The sequence below is a fragment of the Antechinus flavipes genome, chromosome 3, assembly GCF_016432865.1.
Source record: "Antechinus flavipes isolate AdamAnt ecotype Samford, QLD, Australia chromosome 3, AdamAnt_v2, whole genome shotgun sequence".
Classification (NCBI taxonomy): domain Eukaryota; kingdom Metazoa; phylum Chordata; class Mammalia; order Dasyuromorphia; family Dasyuridae; genus Antechinus; species Antechinus flavipes.
Window position 1 is genome coordinate 427,036,932 of NC_067400.1, and position 21,587 is coordinate 427,058,518.

The 21,587-nt window shown below is 32.7% G+C and overlaps 1 protein-coding gene across 3 annotated transcripts in view; it reads right to left on the reverse strand.

The window, feature by feature from the left end:
• CSRNP3 (cysteine and serine rich nuclear protein 3) overlaps positions 1–21,587 on the reverse strand; it is a 249,139-nt gene that overhangs the window by 81,041 nt on the left and 146,511 nt on the right. For all 3 annotated transcript variants that reach the window (XM_051986241.1, XM_051986240.1, XM_051986239.1), the window contains one exon: positions 21,355–21,525. In XM_051986241.1, the coding sequence (XP_051842201.1) occupies positions 21,355–21,502 (148 nt within the window). In that variant the 5' untranslated portion in view covers positions 21,503–21,525. The remainder of the gene's footprint in view (positions 1–21,354; positions 21,526–21,587) is intronic.

The window sequence follows — 21,587 nt, forward strand, 5'->3', positions numbered from 1 at the left end:
CTGACTCTATTAGCTTTTCTAGTTTTGCTTAATCTGCAAATTTGACAGGAATGCACTGTCTACATCTTCATTTCTCAGAATTATCTTCTTCAAGACTTAGCTAGGATATCACTTTGTCAGCGAAGCCTTCCATGTCAAAGATCTCTCTCTTTCTCCTCTCTTCCCCTCCCGTCCTCCCTCCCCCCCATCTCTGTCTGTCTGTCTCTCAGTATTTACTTATGTAAATCTCCTTATGTCATCTCCTCAGAAAAATGTAATAAGCTTCTTGAATGCAGGAAATGTTTCATTTTTGTTTGTATATACTTATAACACAGTGCTTAATAAACTGAAATCTAAGTCTTTTAAAAAGTCTCCAAGTTCCCTGGGAGCACTATATTAAAGATCATCCTCTTAATAGCTGGTGACTCAATTATGATTTGTGTTATCTAGTTAATATATTTATATATAAGATAACATAAGTTTTTATTAAGTGCTTTGCTTAAATCTAGATATGCTATATGTGCAGCATTTTCTTAATCAAGTATCTAGAAATATGATGGTGATTTTTAAAATTTATTTGTTTCTTTCCCATTTCCTAAGCTTGTAAATCTGAGCCATGAAAACACTCTTGTTCACACACCCAAGGAGTTATAGTTGTGCAGATGATGCTATTTATGTGATGCCCTACACATATAAATATAATGTTTCAAAGCCCAAGGTCAAGGGTTAACTCAAGTGACTCCTTTGCTTTTATTTTTTTCTACCCTTCTTTATCCCTCAACTAAGTGTAAGGCTCAAAAATCTCAAAGTATAGATTAATTATGGAGTAAATAGATAACGACAAGGCAATAAATAATGATTCTTTTTCTCTTCACCACTTAAAATCCCTTACTCACCCTCTTGGGTCAATTCTTTTTGTAGAATTTTAACCCATGGCATATATCTCACTTATCTTTTTTTTTTTGAACCCTTTAAAATGTGAGCATAACATGAATAGTTTTCTTGTCCTTTATCACAGTCTCTAAGACAGAATGGATCAATTCCCTATTTTTATCATTTCCTATCATCTCTACTTCATTACCTTTAAGTTTCCTTTTGGCTGTAGATTCATCCCATGTCAAATTTCTCTTTTGTATCTTCTTCCATTGATTCCTATCCAAATGCTCCCCATTATACTTTCTTCTCTAGCATTACTGAAGATTTTCACTTTGAGTATAATATTATTTTATAATGCTACTTTTATGACAAGGCATAAATGAACTAGTATAAATCTCTCAACCAATTTTCATTGTAACCAAAGGCAAACATTTGTTTCTATTGATTTAAACTTCTATACATTTCATAGTTGGTTGCCCTTATTTATGCAGCGCCCTGTACCTCAAATGCCTTTCTTACTCATTTTTGCCTTTTGTCCCTAAACTATAAAATATGTTAGTTTTCAACAAATGTAAGTGTTTCATTTCTAAAATGTAAAGTGGGAAATTTTTATTCATATTTTTATTTATTCATATTTTCTTCCTCTGCCATGTCTACTTGAAATCCTATCTATCCTTCTAAGACTGGTCTAAGTCAAATGTCATTACCTTCTCTATGATGTCTTTTTCCCTTCTTTCATCACCAAAAAATGACTTTTCTCTTTATATGAACTCTCAAGAATAAATGAAAAAGCATAAGTATATAGAATGTATTAAGCCCTGTGGATATAAATACAAAGAAAAGCAAAGCTAGCACATATTTTGTTAATTTATCATTTTATTTTCTATTATGGCCACTACTATTCATTGCTTATCTTCCCCAACAGAGTAGAAACTCTTTGAAAGCTAAGACTATGCCTTATCAATTTTTGTACCTCTTATCGCACCTAGTAAAAGGTATTGCATGAAGCAGACATTTCATAAATATTTGCTGAATAAGGGAATGAGCTTAAATACAAAATCAAAATGTAAAGTAATTATTAAAAAAGAAATACCTAAGAAACTAGGCATTGACCCACACTTAACACTGTACACCAAGATAAGGTCAAAATGGTTCATGACCTAGGCATAAAGAATGAGATTATAAATAAATTGAAAGAGCATGGGATAGTTTACCTCTCAGACTTATGGAAGAGAAAGGAATTTATGACCAAAGTAGAACTAGAGATCACTATTGACCACAAAATAGAAAATTTTGATTATATCAAATTGAAAAGTTTTTGTACAAACAAAACTAATGCAGACAAGATTAGAAGGGAAACAATAAATTGGGAAAACATTTCTGCAGTCAAAGGTTCTGATAAAGGCCTCATTTCCAAAATATATAGAGAATTGACTCTAATTTATAAGAAATCAAGCCATTCTCCAAGTGATAAATGGTCAAAGGACATAAACAGACAATTCTCAAAGAAATTGAAACTATTTCTAGCCATATGAAAAGATGCTCCAAATCATTATTAATCAGAGAATGCAAATTAAGAAAACTCTGAGATACTACTACACACCTGTCAGATTGGCTAGAATGACAGGGAAAGATAATGCAGAATGTTGAGGGATGTGGGAAAACAGGGACACGGATACATTGTTGGTGGAATTGTGAATACATCCAGTCATTCTGGAGAGCAATTTGGAACTATGTTCAAAAAGTTATCAAACTGTGCATACCCTTTGATCCAGCAGTGTTTCTACTGGGCTTATACCCCAAAGAGATACTAAAGAAGGGAAAAGGACCTGTATGTGCCAAAATGTTTGTGGCAGCCCTGTTTGTAGTGGCCAGAAACTGGAAAATGAATGGTTGCCCATCAATTGGAGAATGGCTGGGTAAATTGTGGTATATGAATGTTATGGAATATTATTGTTCTGTAAGGAATGACCAGTAGGATGAATACAGAGAGGACTGGCGAGACTTACATGAACTGAGGCTAAGTGAAATGAGCAGAACTAGGAGATCATTATATACCTCAACAACGATACTGTATGAGGATGTATTCTGATGGAAGTGGATTTCTTCGACAAAGAGATCTAACTCAGTTTCAATTGATCAAGGATGTTATCTAGTTAATATATTTATATATAAGATAACATAAGTTTTTGTTAAGTGCTTTGCTGAAATCTAGACATGCTATATGTGCAGCATTTTCTTAATCAACTATCTAGAAACCTGATGGTGATTTTTAAAATTTATTTTATAAATTTTAGCTACACCCAAAGAAAGAACACTGGGAAATGAATGTAAACTGCTTGCATTTCTGTTTTTCTTCCCGGGTTATTTATACTTTCTGAATCCAATTCTCTCTGTGCAACAAGAGAACTATTCGGTTCTGCACACATATATTGTATCTAGGATATACTGTAACCTATTTGACATGTATAGGACTGCTTGCCATCTTGGGGAGGGAGTGGAGGGGAAAAATCGGAACAGAAGTGAGTGCAAGGGATAATGTTGTAAAAAATTACCCTGGCATGGGTTCTGTCAATAAAAAATTATTTTAAAAAAAAGAAATGCCTAAATAAGTATCATCAATATTTTTCCATCTCCAAAAATTTTTAATGGATTAATATTTACCAAGACCAAATGCCAAAGTAATTTTAATCAATTAGGAAAAACAATAATTTTGTACACACATTATCAACTAAATGAATACTTGAAAAACAACAACTAGAATGGTGAATTTATAAGTCATATGAAATAACTAAATGGTCATTTCTTTCATCTTTTCAAAAATCATTTCAAACTTATTGGTAACCATTTATTTTCTCTCCTTCCCTTCTTTTTTCCTTATCACTTTTTGCTGGGAGAGGGGTGGGCAGGAAAACCAATAAAACCTTAGAAGCAAATATTTAGCTATTTATTTTCTCATAGATTTGATTTGCTTATAATGTACTTTCAAAACTATGTCTAAAAAGAGCATACTCAGTTTCAGAACTGGCAATTGTTCATGTTACTGAAATATTTTGATGCTACACTTAAATTCACCTTATTGATTCTGCCTCATACAATATGAATAGAATCAACTTTCCCTGAAAAGATTCCAAGCACAAAATAGGGATATGTGAAAAGAAAGAAAATCATTTGCTATATTTTTAAAACAGAGAAATATGGTTTTAATGTTGTTAGGTTAACCCCTTCACTAAATGTTTCTTCTGATGTCTCATTTTGGTGTATATGTGGCCCTCAAATCTTCCAGAATTAGAAAGGAGCTCTGACAGTTTGGGTTAAGTTAATATAGTTCTGAGTTCCTAGGCTTGAAAGCCATGTCTGTTCTCTAAGGGCAGATGGAACCAAATTTGAAGAATCTTATTATCAGACTAGCTGCAAGGCAATATGTTTTTTTCCAGTTATAATGATCATTTAAGCTCATCTACAAAGTTGTATGATGTTTGAAATCTGTACTATTGGAAGAAATATACACAGTGGATTTCTCCAAGCTCTCTGAATTGCTAAATCTTATTTAGTCCCTATTGTACTTGCTCTCAGCAATTTTTGGCACTGTTAACCACCACTCCTTTTATCCTGAATACTCTCTTTCCTGTTAGTTTTTGTGATACTACTTTTTCCAGATTCTCATCTATCTAAGGATTTTTTTCAATCTCTTTGCTGAATGATTATCCATTTCTTTCCATGTTAGCATGGCTAAAAGGAGGTCTAAAAGAAGGAATGGAATGATAGAGGGAACTTATGAGACCCAAAGCTGTGTGTAACATAATATTTCTAAGGTAGACAGCTTAATAATAATTATAATAGCTAATAACTGAATAGTGCATTAAGGCTTGCAAAGTGCTATACATAAGGCTTTCACAACAATCCTTTGAAGCATATATATGATCTCTGCCTTATAGCTGAGGAAACTAAGAAGCAATCAACTTGCCCAGGATCACACAGAATTTGAACTCAGATTATTCTAGGTTTGTTCCAAATCTAGTATTCTATCTATGTCTCTTAACTGCCTATACATATATATTATATATGGTATATGTAGTGTGTATATATAGTATACTACATTGTATATATTATACATATAGTATCTATACATATATTCTATCCACTGTGTCTCTTAGCTACCTATACATATATATACACACACATACACATACATACATAGATATGGACATACACACACATACACAACCCATACATTTACCGATGGAAGGGACATTGGAAGTCATCTAACTTCACATTTTTAAAGGTAAGGGACTGGACTCAGAATGGTTAAATGCTTAACATCACTCATATATTAAGAAGCAAAACTGGAAAGGGTACCCATGACTTTTGACTCTAAAATCTAGCATATTAATAAGAGAACTCTGCATAACAGGTAAAAAAAATTTAAAATAAGATAAAATACATGGAATTTTTTTAAAGGAAAGCAGAACAAAAGCATTTCAAGATTACTCATCCAAATAAATGTTATAAACCCTAATTGACTTAATTCAATATTTCTATGAGATTAAAACACTATTAGAGGGAGAAATAGAAACAAAAACCTAAATGAATGGAAAGTCATTTGCAATATAAGTTTAGAAAGATGAACTCTTCAGAGCATCATTAAATGGTGACTAAGATAAGGAATATTAATCATTTATGGGGTTAAAAGAAAAGTACCATTTAGACTTGTGCATGGATACAGAAATAGAAACAATAAGATGAAGTTGAGAAAAAGAGAACTGTCTAATTGTCAGAAAATATTTCCTTATGATGAAAAGTAATAGATGACCATTTTATTCATGTATTCAGAGTGAAATGGTAGAATGCATGCTCTAATAATCAATGGGAAACATTTATTATGTTTCTACTGTGTGCAAAGCATTGTGCCAGAAGGATTAAACAATGTTAGAAAAGAGCCTGATATAGTCTATAGACTAACTGGGAGATGACATCAAAACTGAGAGAGCTATGAGTTTCAAAAAAATGCTGTTATATGATGTCAGAGAGTCAATACCAGCTGGTAGAGGCAGGTAAAGTATCCTGAAAAAGGTGGTGTTTGAGGTGGACTTTAAAGAATACAGGAATTCAAGAGGTAAAAATCAGGAAAGAAGATTTGGAGAAGAATGTAAGCAAAGACAAAAGAATACATTGTCTTTGTAGGCTAGTAATTTGTTCAGTTTGGATAGAGGATAGAATATATAAAGGAGAGTAATATTTTGAGAGAAGGCTTCAAAAATAGAACCAGGTTGTGGAAGACCTTGAATGGTAGCCAGACAATAATGAATATTCATCATGAATCTTTTTAAAGGAGAGAAAAGACATGAATAGAATTGTGTATAATGAAGATTACATGTGCATCAGTATGAAAGGTGGACTATAGGAAAGGATAGTCAGATGTATTAGGCAGATGTAATAGGTAAATGGATTGTAATGAAAGCCTGCATTGGTTTTGTAGTAATTGCAGCAGGGAAGAGGGGATGATTGTGAAATGTCACTGAAGTGGAACCAGACCTAATAAATGATTTGGATGTGAGAGTTAAGGGAAAAGGAGAAGTCAAAAAAATGATAGTGACATTGATGGAAGCAGTAAATTTAGAATTCTAGGTTTATGAGGAAAGAAAAATGAGCTTAAAATTTTAGACAATGATGCTGTGATATCAAGAGTTAGTTTAGATGATTGTATTATTATTTTTTCAACTCTATTTTCTCTTTTGCTATTCACAAACCAGAAGAATGAAGTATTCTATGGCATGGAAAAAGTTCTAGTATTCTTAATTCTAATGTCCTGGAATAAAGTTATAATAATGGCAGAAAACCTTATATATAACTTTTTATCTACATTTGTATAGGAAATATTTTCTTTCAAATTGTGTTTATGGTTCTTTATTTCCACTTAATGTCCTTAATGTCTTTGATATCTTTAATGATAAGAATAATATTTCTTTGCTGCATTATAATAAAAGCCTTGACATTTTGGATTTAGTATGAGCTCCTCACTGGAGACCTGAAAAGGCTCCTCTATCTCACAGTCTCATGGTATAAAACAATTCTCATCACAAACTCAATCTGTTTATTATAATCTCTACATACTATTCTCTTTTTCCAGTTTCTAATCTTTTTCTCTAGGAAGAAAAGACAATTCTTCTCAACTACATTGCTCTTTTTCCTTTTGACTCAAAAGCCAGCTCTTCCAATAAACCTGTTTTGTTAAACATTAGAGATAAATATACATACATGTAATGTAATGTAATGTAGGGTAAATCCCTAGAGCAGGAAACTGAAGAGATCAATCATCTCACTTCTATGAATTAGAAGCTTTTGTCAAAACTAAAGAGAGGTTCCAAAGCTGGATCAGCTCTGTGAAAACTAAAGTGCAAAATTTCTCAATTATTGCATTTTGTAACAGTAAGGACTACTTATTAATTAAGCTTTATTATACCAATGTACTAATTAGCAAAATCAATAAAATTAATTTGCCCATCTCAAATTAGATCCACTTTTGCAGCGTTAGCTTTCTTTAATGGATTGTTATCATTAGAAATTTGACACAAACTGTAAAGAAATTATCTTTTTAGCTACCTAAACATAGCCAGGTATGTAAGTTAGGGTTCTTAAATCTATAAAGTACAAAAGAGCTAAGGTTTTAGGCTTATGAATTGTTTGGGTAGCTAATTTTTATACTAATGTCTAACTCCGTGAATGATATCTGAATGTATCTTGAACAGACACTTCAGAAAGCAATGAGCTGTGCCCAAAATTATATAGAAGGAAAAGAGCATGATGAATTATATTTGGAAAACTGAGTAATACTATGTATAATCCTAACCTGCTCTCAAGACTAAACCCTTCTTTCTAACAGTACTATTCTTCCCTGATGCCACATGGCTATAAATTATTGAAAGCACAATCTCTAATGATCCAAAATTGTGAAGGACCCCAAGGACAGTGAAGTTAGAATCCAAAACTTCTTAAAACTTTTTCCACATGACCCTAAGCATATACAGAAATTTTCACATGACCTCAAGCATACATAGGTATATAAAATAGGCATATAAATCAAAAACTTAACTGATTGTACATCAAAATTTTGTGACCCCTACATTCAGTTATGAGACATATGGGTTCATAAAAAATAATTTAAGAAGCTGGGAAGTATACTTCTTAAGAGGTCAGACAAATCAGCTTTAAAGGATTTGCATCTACAGAGAACATTGATAGGAACTACACAGAATAAGATGTTATGTATGATATTTGTAATTATTTTTGCATCTCTTACCTTCTCATTGTTTGGAAGAGGAGAAGGGAAGAGGGAGAGAATTCAGACATGAAAATCAAATAAAATTTAATTTAAAAATTTTAAAGATAATTTTTAAAATTTAAATTTAAAAAATGCAGTTATATAGGTGGCAGTCTGTACCATTAATGGTAATCCTTCTCAATCCCTCTTAATTCTAGTGATTTGCCTTTGTTGATTATTTCCAATTTATCCTATGTACAGATTATTTATGTAATGTTGTTTTCATATTGTCTCCTCCATGACATTGTGAAATCTTTGATAGCACGGATAATCTTTTATCTTTTTTTTCTATTCTCAGCACTTTTCATATTGTCTAGCACATAATAGGAGCTTAATAAATATTTATCGACTGACTACAGAAGCAATGAACTACTGAAGTTTAAGAAGGAGAATGAGTAGAGTTTAGAGATATCAGTTATTCTGTACTAATTGTAAACTTGGAGAGAAATCTAAATTTTGAGATAGTCTGGTCCTCAATTTACCACTCTCAAGATTCTTCTTTGCTTCTTTTTGCCATAGGTATGCTTGCTGTAGATGTTTCCTTCTAGTTAAACCAGTTATCCACTGCCCAATGTTTCTGTGACTGCTTGACCTCTCCAGGAAATTGGCAGCAAACACCAAATGGCAGAATTCCACAGAGCTATCCCAACCCTGGGAATCAAAGTGCTCAGATTCCTAAGCCTCATTTACTTACAACAACATGGCCATGTCATTCAGTTTATGGTGCCCAATTTTCCCCAGGTATTAAGTGGGCAGCTCTGAGCCATATGGCAGGGAATTACAGGCGTAGGCCATACAACTGTCTTCTGTTCAGGTTACCTACTGGTAAGTGGAGCTTATTCCCTTCTGGTCACACTAATTCCATATACCTTGCAATTTACTATTTCTTGGAAGTTAGACAGTGGAGTAATTTGTGCTGCTGCTACTGCTCCTAGCAAGGAATCTTAGGATGATCTCTGCAGTTTTGTGCTCCCAGGCAAATTTTTTATTTTAAATACTAACTGTTTTATTGAACCCTTTTCCAAAATGAAATTAGAACTGAGGAAATAAGGGAAAATATATAAATTCCAGGGATTTGCTTTATTGCAAGTTTGACTGAAATGCACTTATTTAGATGATTTATAAAAAAATAGTAATTAGAAGGGAGTATTAGTTAGAATAAGGGGAAAAACAAAAACTAGAAGTTTCTCATATTTTTAATAATAAGAGTTGGTAAATAAATGCTAGTATATTAATGTAATGGGCAGATAAGTGGTGTAGTGGATATAATACCAGTCTTAGAGTCAAGAAAACATGAGTTCATTTCCAACCTCAGGTACTAGTTGTATGACTCTGGACAAGTCATTTAACCCTGTTTACCTCAGTTTCCTTATTTGTAAAATGAGTTGGAGAAGCAAATGGCAAACTACTCCAGCATCTTTGCCAAAAAAACCCAAATGAGGTCACAAAGAGTTGGACACTATTGATATATACTGATATACAACTTAATTAAGATATAGGCAAGAATAATGATAACCAAGAAATACAAAAAACAAAAATATAATATACTATAATCTATATTCATATTATCTACAACTATTAATAGAGTTAATTTGGAGTGTTTAGATACACAAAAAATCTTGTTAGAGATTTAGAGTGACTGAAAAGTTATAACATTTTATGTGTAGAAATTCATTTACTTAAATGTAAATATTTGCAGAATATTTAATTGCTCATAATCTTTAATATTATTTTTCAAAATGTGCTACAGATACTGTGATACTGTCCTGCTTGGGAAAAGGTAAACTATTGTTTTCTCATTTAAATAATTTGATTTTAAAATTTATATCATGTTCAAGTACAAATCATATTTTGGTTAGCTTAAAAAAGTAATGGTGAAATATCACAGGATGTAATTGCAAGATAGGAGTATGAATAATAATTACACTCTTATTTTCTAAAAAAGAAAAATGAGTCACCAAGGAAGTAGTATGACATGCCCACTGTCACATAGGGCTAATTAGGGGCAGAATTGGGATTAGAATCCAGAATTGGGATTAGAATCTAGATCTCATAACTTCCTGTCAAATCTTTGTTCTACTTTGTTTATTCTGCTGCCCCCTTAGGATATAAAAATGTTTTATTCAACAACCACAACAAAAAACATTAAAAAGCTACCTATGTGCAAATAACTGGAGGTAGAATGAAGAGTAAGCTTGGACTAGAAATGCAGATGGAGAGATGTTCTGAGGGTAGGGAAGTATAAAAGTATAACTAGTCATAGTGGGCCAGGAGTATCATTTAACATTCAGAATTGACTGGCTTTTCCCCCCTAAATTCCCAGGAGACCACTACCCTTATGTAATGACTACATTATCTGATTTTTTTTTAATTGGATCATATTTTAACTTACATTTCTGTTTCTTGATAGGATTTAGAATATACCTTAGTCCTTTGATAGTACTTAATCATGAGCTGGTTTATAATGTAGTTGAGTGTGTATTTTAACTGCCATATTTGAACTGTAAATTTATTTTTTTTATTATAGCTTTTATTTAGAAGTTATATGCATGGGTAATTTTATGATATTGACAATTGCCAAACCTTTTGTTCCAAATTTTCCCCTCCTTCCTCCCACCCCCTCCCCCAGATGGAAGGTTGACCAATACATGTTAAATATGTTAAAGTATAAATTAAACACAAAATAAGTATACATGTCCAAACTGTTATTTTGCTGTACAAAAAGAATCAGATTCTGAAATAGTATACAATTAGCCCATGAAGGAAATAAAAAATGCAGGTGGACAAAAATAGAGGGATTGGGAATTCTATGAATGGTTCTTAGTCATCTCCCAGAGTTCTTTCGCTGGGTGTAGCTGGTTCAATTCATTCCTGCTCCATTGGAACTGGTTTGGTTCATCTCATTGCTGGAGATGGCCAGATCCATCAGAATTGATCATCATATAGTATTGTTGTTGAAGTATATTATGATCTCCTGGTCCTGCTCATTTCACTCAGCATCAGTTCCTGTAAGTCTCTCCAGGCCTTTCTGAAATCATCCTTTTAGTCATTTCTCACAGAACAATAATATTCCATAATATTCATATACAAAAATTTATTCAGTCATTCTCCAATTGATGGGCATCCACTCAGTTTTCAGTATCTGGCCACTACAAACAGGGCTGCCACAAACATTCTTGCATATACAGGTCCCTTTCTCTTCTTTAAAATCTCTTTGGGATATAAACCCAGTAGAAACACTGCTGAATCAAAAGGTATGCACAGTTTCATAACTTTCTGAACATAGTTCCAAATTGCTCTCCAGAATGGCTGGATGTATTCACAATTCCACCAACAATGTATCAGTGTCCCTGTTTTCCCACATCCCCTTCAACATTCCACATTATCTTTCCCTGTCATTCTAGCCAATCTGACAGTTGTGTAGTGGTATCTCAGAGTCGTTTTTATTTGCATTTCTCCGATTAATAATGGCTTGGAGCATCTTTTCATATGGCTAGTAATAGTTTCAATTTCTTCAGCTGAGAATTGTCTGTTGAATTGTAAATTTATTTGATATATGAATAGGCATGGATGATCATGTTCTACTTTGTAGATGTCACAATATATAATGTCTACTAGTTTTTAATAAAGAGCTGTTCAATGAAGGAATATTCTCATATTGTAATTATATATTATATGTTGTATTATTTTTTTCTCTATCTTGTGCTATCCCAGGAAAAAAAAGTATGTATAACTGAATCCCTTTATGCCACTAGCTTTAGAGGATTGGATAAACACTAATCCAAAATATTGTTATATTGAATTTTACTACAAATAGATATGCTTCTGAAGATGTAGTTTAATTCACACATTTATGTAAGTTCATCCAATATTGCTCATTAGAGTCCTTTGTTCATACAACATACTGATCTGTCACTGGGTAAGTGGATGTTTATGAAACTATGTATTCATATATATTGGATTCATGGGAAAGTATAATTTGTAAAGCCAAATTACTTTTACCATCTTTTAATTCAGCTAATAAAAACCAAATAGTGATCTATTTTGTCATGGCCTAATAATAAGAGTGCTCATGTCAGGGAGTGAAAAGAATAGAGGAATGAAGGGACCTGGCCCGGAGTTTAACTATGAGATTTTGAGAAAGTCATTTAAGGTCTCAATACTTTGCTTTCTTTCCACAAAATGTGGGGGTTGGATTAGATTGTTTTTAAAGTCTATTCTAGTATCAATACTGTATGCTACTAGGATTCTAACTAATCATTAGACAGTGGACTTAACATAAATTTAATATATTCTTCTCCTTAGAGGTCTAATTGTTGGATTTCTTGGATTTGTTTTTTGCTAGAGGGGAATTTATATTCAGTATTATTATGCCTGTATGGTCTCTGGCTATGTCTGCAGAGTGCCAAAGCTACCTTTCAAGTTGGTGAATCCAACTATATAACTGATAAGATTCAGTTAAAAATAACCACATTTGTCATCTGTTTGAATTGACTGAATTTGGGGCTAAGTGGACTAATTACTGGAGTCTGGTTGATTCATTATCCTCATGTAAACTCAGCTCTTTTTTGAGGCAAGAATACTTAGAATAAGGGATTTAGATACTCTGATAAATGTTGTGGAACCAATAACATTTGTAAGGGAGAGAATCTCTGGGAGTTTAATGTTTTTTTTTTTTTTTAAACTATCTTTGAAGCTGCTTTAACTATAATGTACAGATGTTCACTCTTGGGCATATTATTATTGCAAAGAAATAGGCCAACTAAACAGTTCTCAAAAGAGCCACCTAATTGATGAAGGATTAAAAGGAATGATTTATGAAGAAAGCACTAATTAGAAACACAGTCCTATGATATTTGGCATTTCTGTGTCTCTATATCTACATTTGTCTGATCTAAACAAGACAGTATATTTTATTATTAACCAATTACTATGAATTATAGCTCAGCATTAGAAATAAAAAAAATAGAAGTTCCTGTCCTCAGGGAGTTTACATTTCTATGGAAGAGATATGTACAGATTTGAGTATATAGAATATGTACCAAATAGCAAAATAGTTTTGGCAGGAGGGACGCCACACCATCTGGATTGGAGAGGGTTGTCCAGGAAAGGCATCATGAAGAAGTTAGCATTTGAAATGGGTCTTAAAGAAATTTTAAGAAATGGAGGTGAAGAAGGAGAACATTCTAGTTATGGGTAATAATCATCACAAATGCATAGAGATGAAAGATAAAAGAGAAAGTATGTGTGGAATATCAAATAAGTCAAAAATAGAGAGGTCTGCTTTATCAAACGGGAGTCAGTGGTATAATGGATAGGATGCTGGAATTGGAGTCAGAACAGAATTCCCAGACTCCCAGTCAGACACATAACTTATTTTGGGTAAATCATTTAATCTTTCTGTGCCTCAGTTTTCTCATTTATTAACTAGAGATAACAATAGCACCTAACTCACAGAATTATTATAAGGCTCCAATGAGATGCAAAATGGAAAAGGCTTTGGAAGCTTTATGTCACTACATAAATCTTTTTTGTTGTTTATTTTTCTCTATTTTTATTAAAGCTTTTTAATTTTAAAAAGATATGCATAGATAATTTTTTCAACATTAGCCTTGCAAAATCCTGTGTTCCAATTCCCCCCTTCTCTGCATCCCCTTCCCTAGATAGCAAGTAATCCAATATATGTTAAACATGGTAAAAATATATGTTAAATCCAATATATGCATACATATTTGTACAATTATCTTTCTGCACAAGAAAAATCAAATCAAGGAGGAAAAAAATGAGAAAGAAAATAAAATGCAAGCAAACAACAACCAAAAAAAATGAGAATGCTCTGTTGTGATCTACACTCATTTCCACAGTCCTCTCTCTGGGTATAGGACTCTCTTCATCACAAGGTCATTGGAACTGTTCTGAATTGTCTCATTGTTGATGGACTGCCATGTCCATCAGAATTGATCATTGAATAATCTTTGCTGTTGCCGTGTACCATGATCTTCTGGTCCTGTTCATTTCACTCAGTATCAGTTCATGTAAGTCTCTCCAAGCCTCTCTGAAATCTCACTACATAAATCTTAACTATTAGCATTCAAACATAATGTACTGGTCCTTATTTGGAAAGGCAAGAGCCCTGCTAATCCAATATCATCTTCTCCTGTGACCTGATTAAAATTTTTATTACTAAAAATATTCCTTAGAGCTAATTTATCGTCTCCAGAGGTTCTCAAAATGCAGTTATTGCATTAAGGCAAAGGAAGCCTGGGACATATTAACAAAGGTTGGTTAAGTATAGAATCTTCAGGCTGGAAACAGGTCATCTAATCTAACATACCTGAAAAGAAAAATCCAACTACAACATCCCAGAAAGGAATTATTCAATATCTTCTTTAAAATTTCTAGTAACAGGATATTCACCAACCCCCAGAAGTATTCATTCTGTTGTTGGACAGTTCAAATTATTAGTTACCAGTTATTTTCCATTGTTAAAATAGTAACTTTAATTTTTTGATATGTGTTCTGTGAATACTATATCCAGTGCCTGCCAGCTCCTTGAAAGTATTCATGATATAAAAATGTAAGCCTTCTAAATCTGTGTATATATCATAATAAATCAATTTGGAACTTTCACTTCTTAACATTGAACCTATTTTCCCTCCTAGGGGAACTTAAATCAGAGCTGAGAACCCAATTGAATGCTAATTTCTTCAGAAAAGTATTATATAAATTTTACCTTATGCGCTTTGTTTAAGTTTAAGGATCCTGCTTGTAACCTCTGAATTTCCTGCACAATGAAATAAAATATGTCCTCTATATATAGGCATTTGTTACCTTGAGTGCTTATAAGAAAGCTTAAGAATACTCTTGCCCTTATTTGTTGGAAATTTTAACACAAACTTAGAAACTTAAGAATGTGACCTTTTGAGGTTAGCCCCTAGAATTGATCAGATCTGCTATAAGCCTAAAGTATGAGGAAGGTCATGGGCTAAGAACTATTTCTATAAGTTGTTGTATAAATTGTTCTTCTGTTACCCACAATAGAATATAAGTTCTTTCAGAGCAGTGGCTGTTTTGCTTTGATCTTTGTATTTCTAGTGCCCAGTTATAGTATCTGGCATATAGTAAGTGCTTAATATATGTTTGTTGAATTCTCAAAATATGCCCCCATCTAAAATGCCAAGAGCATACAAATTATTCCACATGGATAACAACTATAATGGGAAATAGGTATCAGAGTGTAGTCAATGAACAGGATTGTTCAATGTCTAGAATTTGTCATATACAGTAAAACTTCTTAAACTTACAACCCGTGGGGATCACAATCTGTATGAGTCACAAAAAATTTGGCAACAGTAAAAGTTTTCTGAACATAACCACCAAAAATTAATTCAAAATCAAATTTGTAATGAATCCAAGATATTTATGGCAGCACTTACCTGTATTGCATTGTGAAAACACTGTAGCCTTGGTTCTGAACATACAATGTGTACACTTTGTACTGCACAGGCACAAACACTGACAGAAATATTTCAGCTCAGATTTGAGTGGGGAAAAAAATTTAAGAAGCTCTGATATACAAAATCATAGAACATTGTTCTAAGGATTATTTCCCCAAACAAATAATTATATTATACATCCCTTCTTTTGTGATACCATTTCTTGTATACTGGGATGCACTACTTAACAAATAGCCTCTCATAATAAAAAATTATTATCATTTTTGATATGAGAAAATTTAGATTCAAAAAAGTTTAAGTGACTTGCCTATAATCTCATAGCTAATAAGGATAAGATAAGAGTTTCAAACTAATGGGCCTATTGTTGACTTCCCAGTTCTAACTAAACTCAAAGTTTTTTTATTTTTTCTTTTAAAAGGAGCAATATATTTAAATTAGTTTGGTTGCCACATATTTACTGGGTATTGGTCATATTAAGTGGCTCTAATAAAGTAGGCAATAATCAATTTTTGCAAACTTATAATAGGCAAATAGACAAGCTATGATGAGTATCTACTTTGTTCCATTGTAAAATAGTCTTTCTACCTCCAAGTCCCATTGTTTCCCTTTCCCCCAACCCACTCCTCCACTTTGCTCCCATGGAGATCTGTATTTGTAGCCATTCTGTTATGAAATTCTTTGCAACCAACAAGACATCTTGTCATCATCATTTCTGATATCAGTGGGAACATGGTACTTTCCTGATCATTCAGTTGACTAGTCAGTTGCTCACATACTTGATCAGGCATTCTTATGACCAATATTGTGAAAGACTCTTGATCAGTCTATGCAATGAATGAAGACTTCTCTAATCTCACTCAGGGTCAGGCTGTATAGAATAGCAGCTATTTTTAATTAATACAGGAATCAATTTTTTGAAATCAAACAACCACGATTTAACAAAATTCATAGGCAATAGATGTTTTTCTTAGAAGCTGTGAGCAAAATATTTTTTTAAATCAACTCCCCAACTAATACACACACACACACACACACACACACACACACACACACACACACTTAATTCACAGCTGTTTCAAGTTACTTGATATTTAATTAGCATTGATTCCTTTGAATTTCTTGGTCATCTTCTATCTCCCATCTTATCCTTTCCCCTATCTTTGTTCTGGACTTAAAGGGTTCTTTTCTATATATTAAAAAAATCCAATCTCTTTGAAATGTAAATAATCATTTAGAAATTTATTTTTTTCAGTTAATTTCATATGTGTATATGTAGCTATTTCCCTCTACATATATATGAATATGTAGATATAGTCACATTTTCTTCAAGTGGGACATATATTTTCATAGAAAGAAATTTTCTTTTGGTTATGGAAACAACAGATTACTATAATGTAAACTGTATAATGAAAGGGATAATTAGATATGATAGTGAAACAAAGAACTACAAAGGTGAGACTGCCTAAAGAAACAATGCTATAAAAATTATTGAGAAACTTGTCAAGACAAACAAGGTTGGAAATAAAAGAAATATAGTTCAATGCAAAGATTTTGAGAGTTGATGATGGAAGAATTAGTCATGTATAAAAAAAAGATCACATAGCAAACTTGCTAGAGGGCAGATGGCCAATGTGTTTGCATGAATATATCTCCATGGGTCAGAGATCAAGGGCAAGGGCAAGGAAAGATTTGGAAGTCTGTGAAGCAAAATAATGTCTGTTCCAGAAAGCCAAGAATGATTAGCACACTTATCAAGATTATGATGTCAATCTTTATTTTCCTAAATAGTAAAGATGCTGACTGAAGACCAAACAAAAGAAAATGGGCTTAATTTAATGGCTTTCTTAAACCAAAGAAAGCTCTAACATACCATAATGGTAATAAGACAAGTAAGAAGCTTACTAGAGAAGCTCCTTATCTGAAAATCTTTATGATGTGTAGGGACATCCAGCCATCTGGGATGATTTTGGAAAAGTCTCTTATATACTGACAGCTGTATAATTCTAACTAAATTTGGAACTGAAGAATACATTTGCATTTTCTATCCCACTTTAATAGTTAGATTCAGTTTATAAGTATAATTTTGGAGTTAATTAACAATATTTCCAAGACAAAGTTTAAATAAACCATGAACTTTATTTTCATTTCTTTTTGACTAAGATCTCCTTCCATATACTTTTTCCTTTCTTACTCTTTCATATTCTGTTCTCCTTCTCCTTTGTCTTTCCCAATAGGCTAAAATGCTAAGCCCAAAACAAATGAGATGGAATTTAATGAACAGAAATGTAAATTTCTATGTTTTTCAAGTAATCAGCTGAACAAGGGTCAAGGTTCAAGAGAACTGGCTTGAAAATAACTACCAAGAAAAAGGCTTGGATTTTTTAAATTGACCATAAGGCTCAGTATGGCTGAGAACCACTGCTGATTAAATAAATAGTAATGTAAACTGAAGCTATGTTAAGAGAAAGAAAAGTCTCAAAATTAAGGTAAGTAATAGTTCCACTACATTCTAAATTGATCAGACTACATCCTAGAGAATTGTTATGTGAGTAACACACTTTAAGGATGCAAATAAATGAGTGTCTAGAAATTATAATAGATGCCCTTCATAGAGGGTTTACATATATTATTTTATTTAATCCTAACAAAACTCCATAAAGTAAAATTATAATAGATGCCCTTCATAGAGGGTTTACATATATTATTTTATTTAATCCTAACAAAACTCCATAAAGTAATCAGTCAAGAAATATTTCTTACGTGTTTATTATTCACCTAGCACTAGCTCCTGAAGATAGAATAAAAAGTTAAAGGCAGGTCTTGTCTTCAAAGAGGTCACTTTTTATTAGGGAAGAGAACATATAAGAAAATACCTATAAGATATACTTAGGAATGAGAATAAGCCATATATATCTTTGGATATGGCTAATGAGGGGATTTGTTTTGTTTCTGTATTTTTTATATATATAATACATATCTACAAAAGCTTGTTTTAGGTGGGGCAGATTATTTTTGTTTTTTTGGTTTGTTTATTTTTGCTTTCTCAAAGGTGAAAAAGGGAAAGTGGGAGGGAAAGAATTCACATTTGAAAATAAACTAAAATTGAATTAGCAAAAAAAAGAGTAGATTAAAGAAAACCTTGGAGAGGAAGTCTCTAGCAGCTGTGAGGACTCAGAAAAAAACCCTGAAGAATGTAGTATTGTCAGCTTAGATCTGAAGAAATCCAGGAAGTCTGAGAGGTGGAGGAGACAAGGGAGAGAATTTCAGGCACAAAGGACAGTCAGTGCAAAGGCAGAAGCCAAAAGTGGAGTAAGATATAAAAAAGTGTTGGAGTAAGATGTAATGAAGATATATATATATATATATATATATATATATATATATATATATATATATATATAACAAATGGGCAAATATGGCTGGATCATAAAGTTCATGGAGGAAATAAGTATAGGAAAATCTAAAACAAAGAAAAAAGTCAGAACTTCTAATTCCAGACAGGACTTTTATCTTAAAGATAAAAAGGAGGTGCTAGAATTTACTGAGAAAAAGAGTAACATGGATGAACTTATACTTTACCATACACATTCCCACTAATAAATGTTTTCTATATTGTTTTACAGATAAAATAAAGTTTCTTGCCTAAATTTGGAAGACAGGAGCAAGAATAAAAAAATGGTTTTCCAATTAATAAGAATAAGAACAATAAGTGGCCTTTATAAAGTACTTTGAGAAGCAAAATGGACTTGACATCAAGAAGAACTGGGGTTGTGTTCACCTTTGATACATATTGAATGTGTGAAGCTAAGCAAATTATTTAATCTCTGAATAATCAATGAAACACTTTAAGACTCTTAAGTTATAAAGATTTTGATGATCTATATTGCTAAAAACTCACTGGGAGTTCCCTATACAGATGAAATCACAAATCTAGCCCAATAAATAAATAAATACAAGATGTTTCAAAGGTCTTAGTGCAGTTTTAAGCTGCAATTGCTTAATACCAGAATGCTTAATATATACTAAGTGCTTAATTTTTAGTTATTAATTGATTATATAAGATTTTAAAGTTTAGAAAGTCTTTTTATAGTCATCTGAGTCTCATAATCTTCTTTGGTGGGTACTTCAGGCATTATTATACCCATTTTATAGATGAGAAAATCAAGAAAGTGATTTGTTCATTGTCATACAGTCAATATGTGTTAGAATCAGATTTTTATTTCAAATATAGCAATTTATCCACTAAACTACATGACCTCTTTTATTTTAGAAACTGCATCTTACATTTTAAGCTTAGGTTTTCACTTCTCACCATATCTGTAAGTAGTTTAGTTGGTTATAACTCAGGCTTTTTAAAGCCTGCCACTCTATTAAAGAGAAGATTGAGGGGGACCCTTCTCTACCCCCATTTAATTATGTGGAAGAACTGATAAAATAGCAAGGACTTAGAATGAGCCAGCCCTTGGCATTTTGTTGGAAGGAAGCACCTATGGATTCTGAAGCAATGTAATTTGACAATAAAAAGTCAAACAGGAATTACAAGGACTTACTGACTGATTCAGATAGAGGATTGGTCCTCGGATACCCTAAACCCCTGTTAGCATGAAGAAACAGAGTTCAAAAGCTAGACTTAATCTTAGCCCAGAGGCATTCTGGGCTAAGGACCTTTGATGCCCACAATGGCTCATACTATGACTATAAGAAAAAAGCCCTTAGTCTGCCCTTATCAGAGAGAATTCTAGCCACCACACTCTAGTAGATAGTAAGCAATCCAAGTTAACAGCAAGTTCGTCGAAATGCTAAAGCCTAGAAGCTGGTAGTCAAGAAGCACTTAGCAATTATAAGACCATCATTTTTGCAGCACCATTAAATAGTAGCCAGCTGAGACCAGCAGACACTACATGACATGCCTATATGATAGAAAATAGTTTCCAGGCTAAACCTACATACCATGTTACAAGGAAATAAGGTCAGTGAGAAATAACAATAACTTCATCAGAAGACATGGATTGGCCGTAAATATGCATGTACCACGCCCATATACATATTTCTACCCACATGTTCCCTAGCTGTATCTATTCTTCACACTTTTAGTTTATGAGGAAAGGCTCTATTGTTAACTTTTATTATGATATTGTATTAAATATTTCTGCTTTGAAATCATTGTGTCCTCTGGCTGATTATTAAAAATAAATACATTAGTGGGGGCTTGTGCACTGTTTTTGAGTGAACACAGGACTTTAAGTACCTTAAACCTGAGGTAGTTTGGGTGGTGCACATATAATTAAATTTAATCTTCTTGGTCTTTTTTTTTTTAAGGATATTAAAATGTACAATTCTTTTAAATTAGGGAATTAAACTAATTTATATTAAAAATTCCCTTTTATTTTGAAAATTTTAAGAGTTCTATGATTTTTTTGAACTCAACATTTCTAACATAAATTTACTTTCACCAGCTAAGGCCACTGGAACTCAGCAATGAGTCTTTTCTCTTCCCCGTATCCTTTAAAAAATTGAACCAGTTGGTTAATAGTCATATTACAGGAATTCATGATATTGCTTCCTAAAAGTACTAAAAGTTTAGCCAATAGCACTGTGGATCTTTTTAAACCCATTAATTTTTTTCCTAATAAACATGTTGGTTAAAATATGTCTTGTCCAAAACAATTTTTAACACTGCAGAACAAAACAACTGGCACCAGATGTGATTTCAGTACTCACGGGTAAAATGATTAGAAGTGGATGGATTGACACTGTCCCCACTGTCTGCACTTTCACTACTAGAAACTTCATCATCTGATTCCCGCACAGAGGAACATGGTGAGGAGCCATCGACTTCTTCAAACTTCCTCTTTAAAATTCCACTCATTGCTGCAGCGCTGTCACATGTACCTGTAATAGGGACAGGAGCAATGAAGCATTGAAACATTTGACCGCTGACTGTGCAGCCAAGG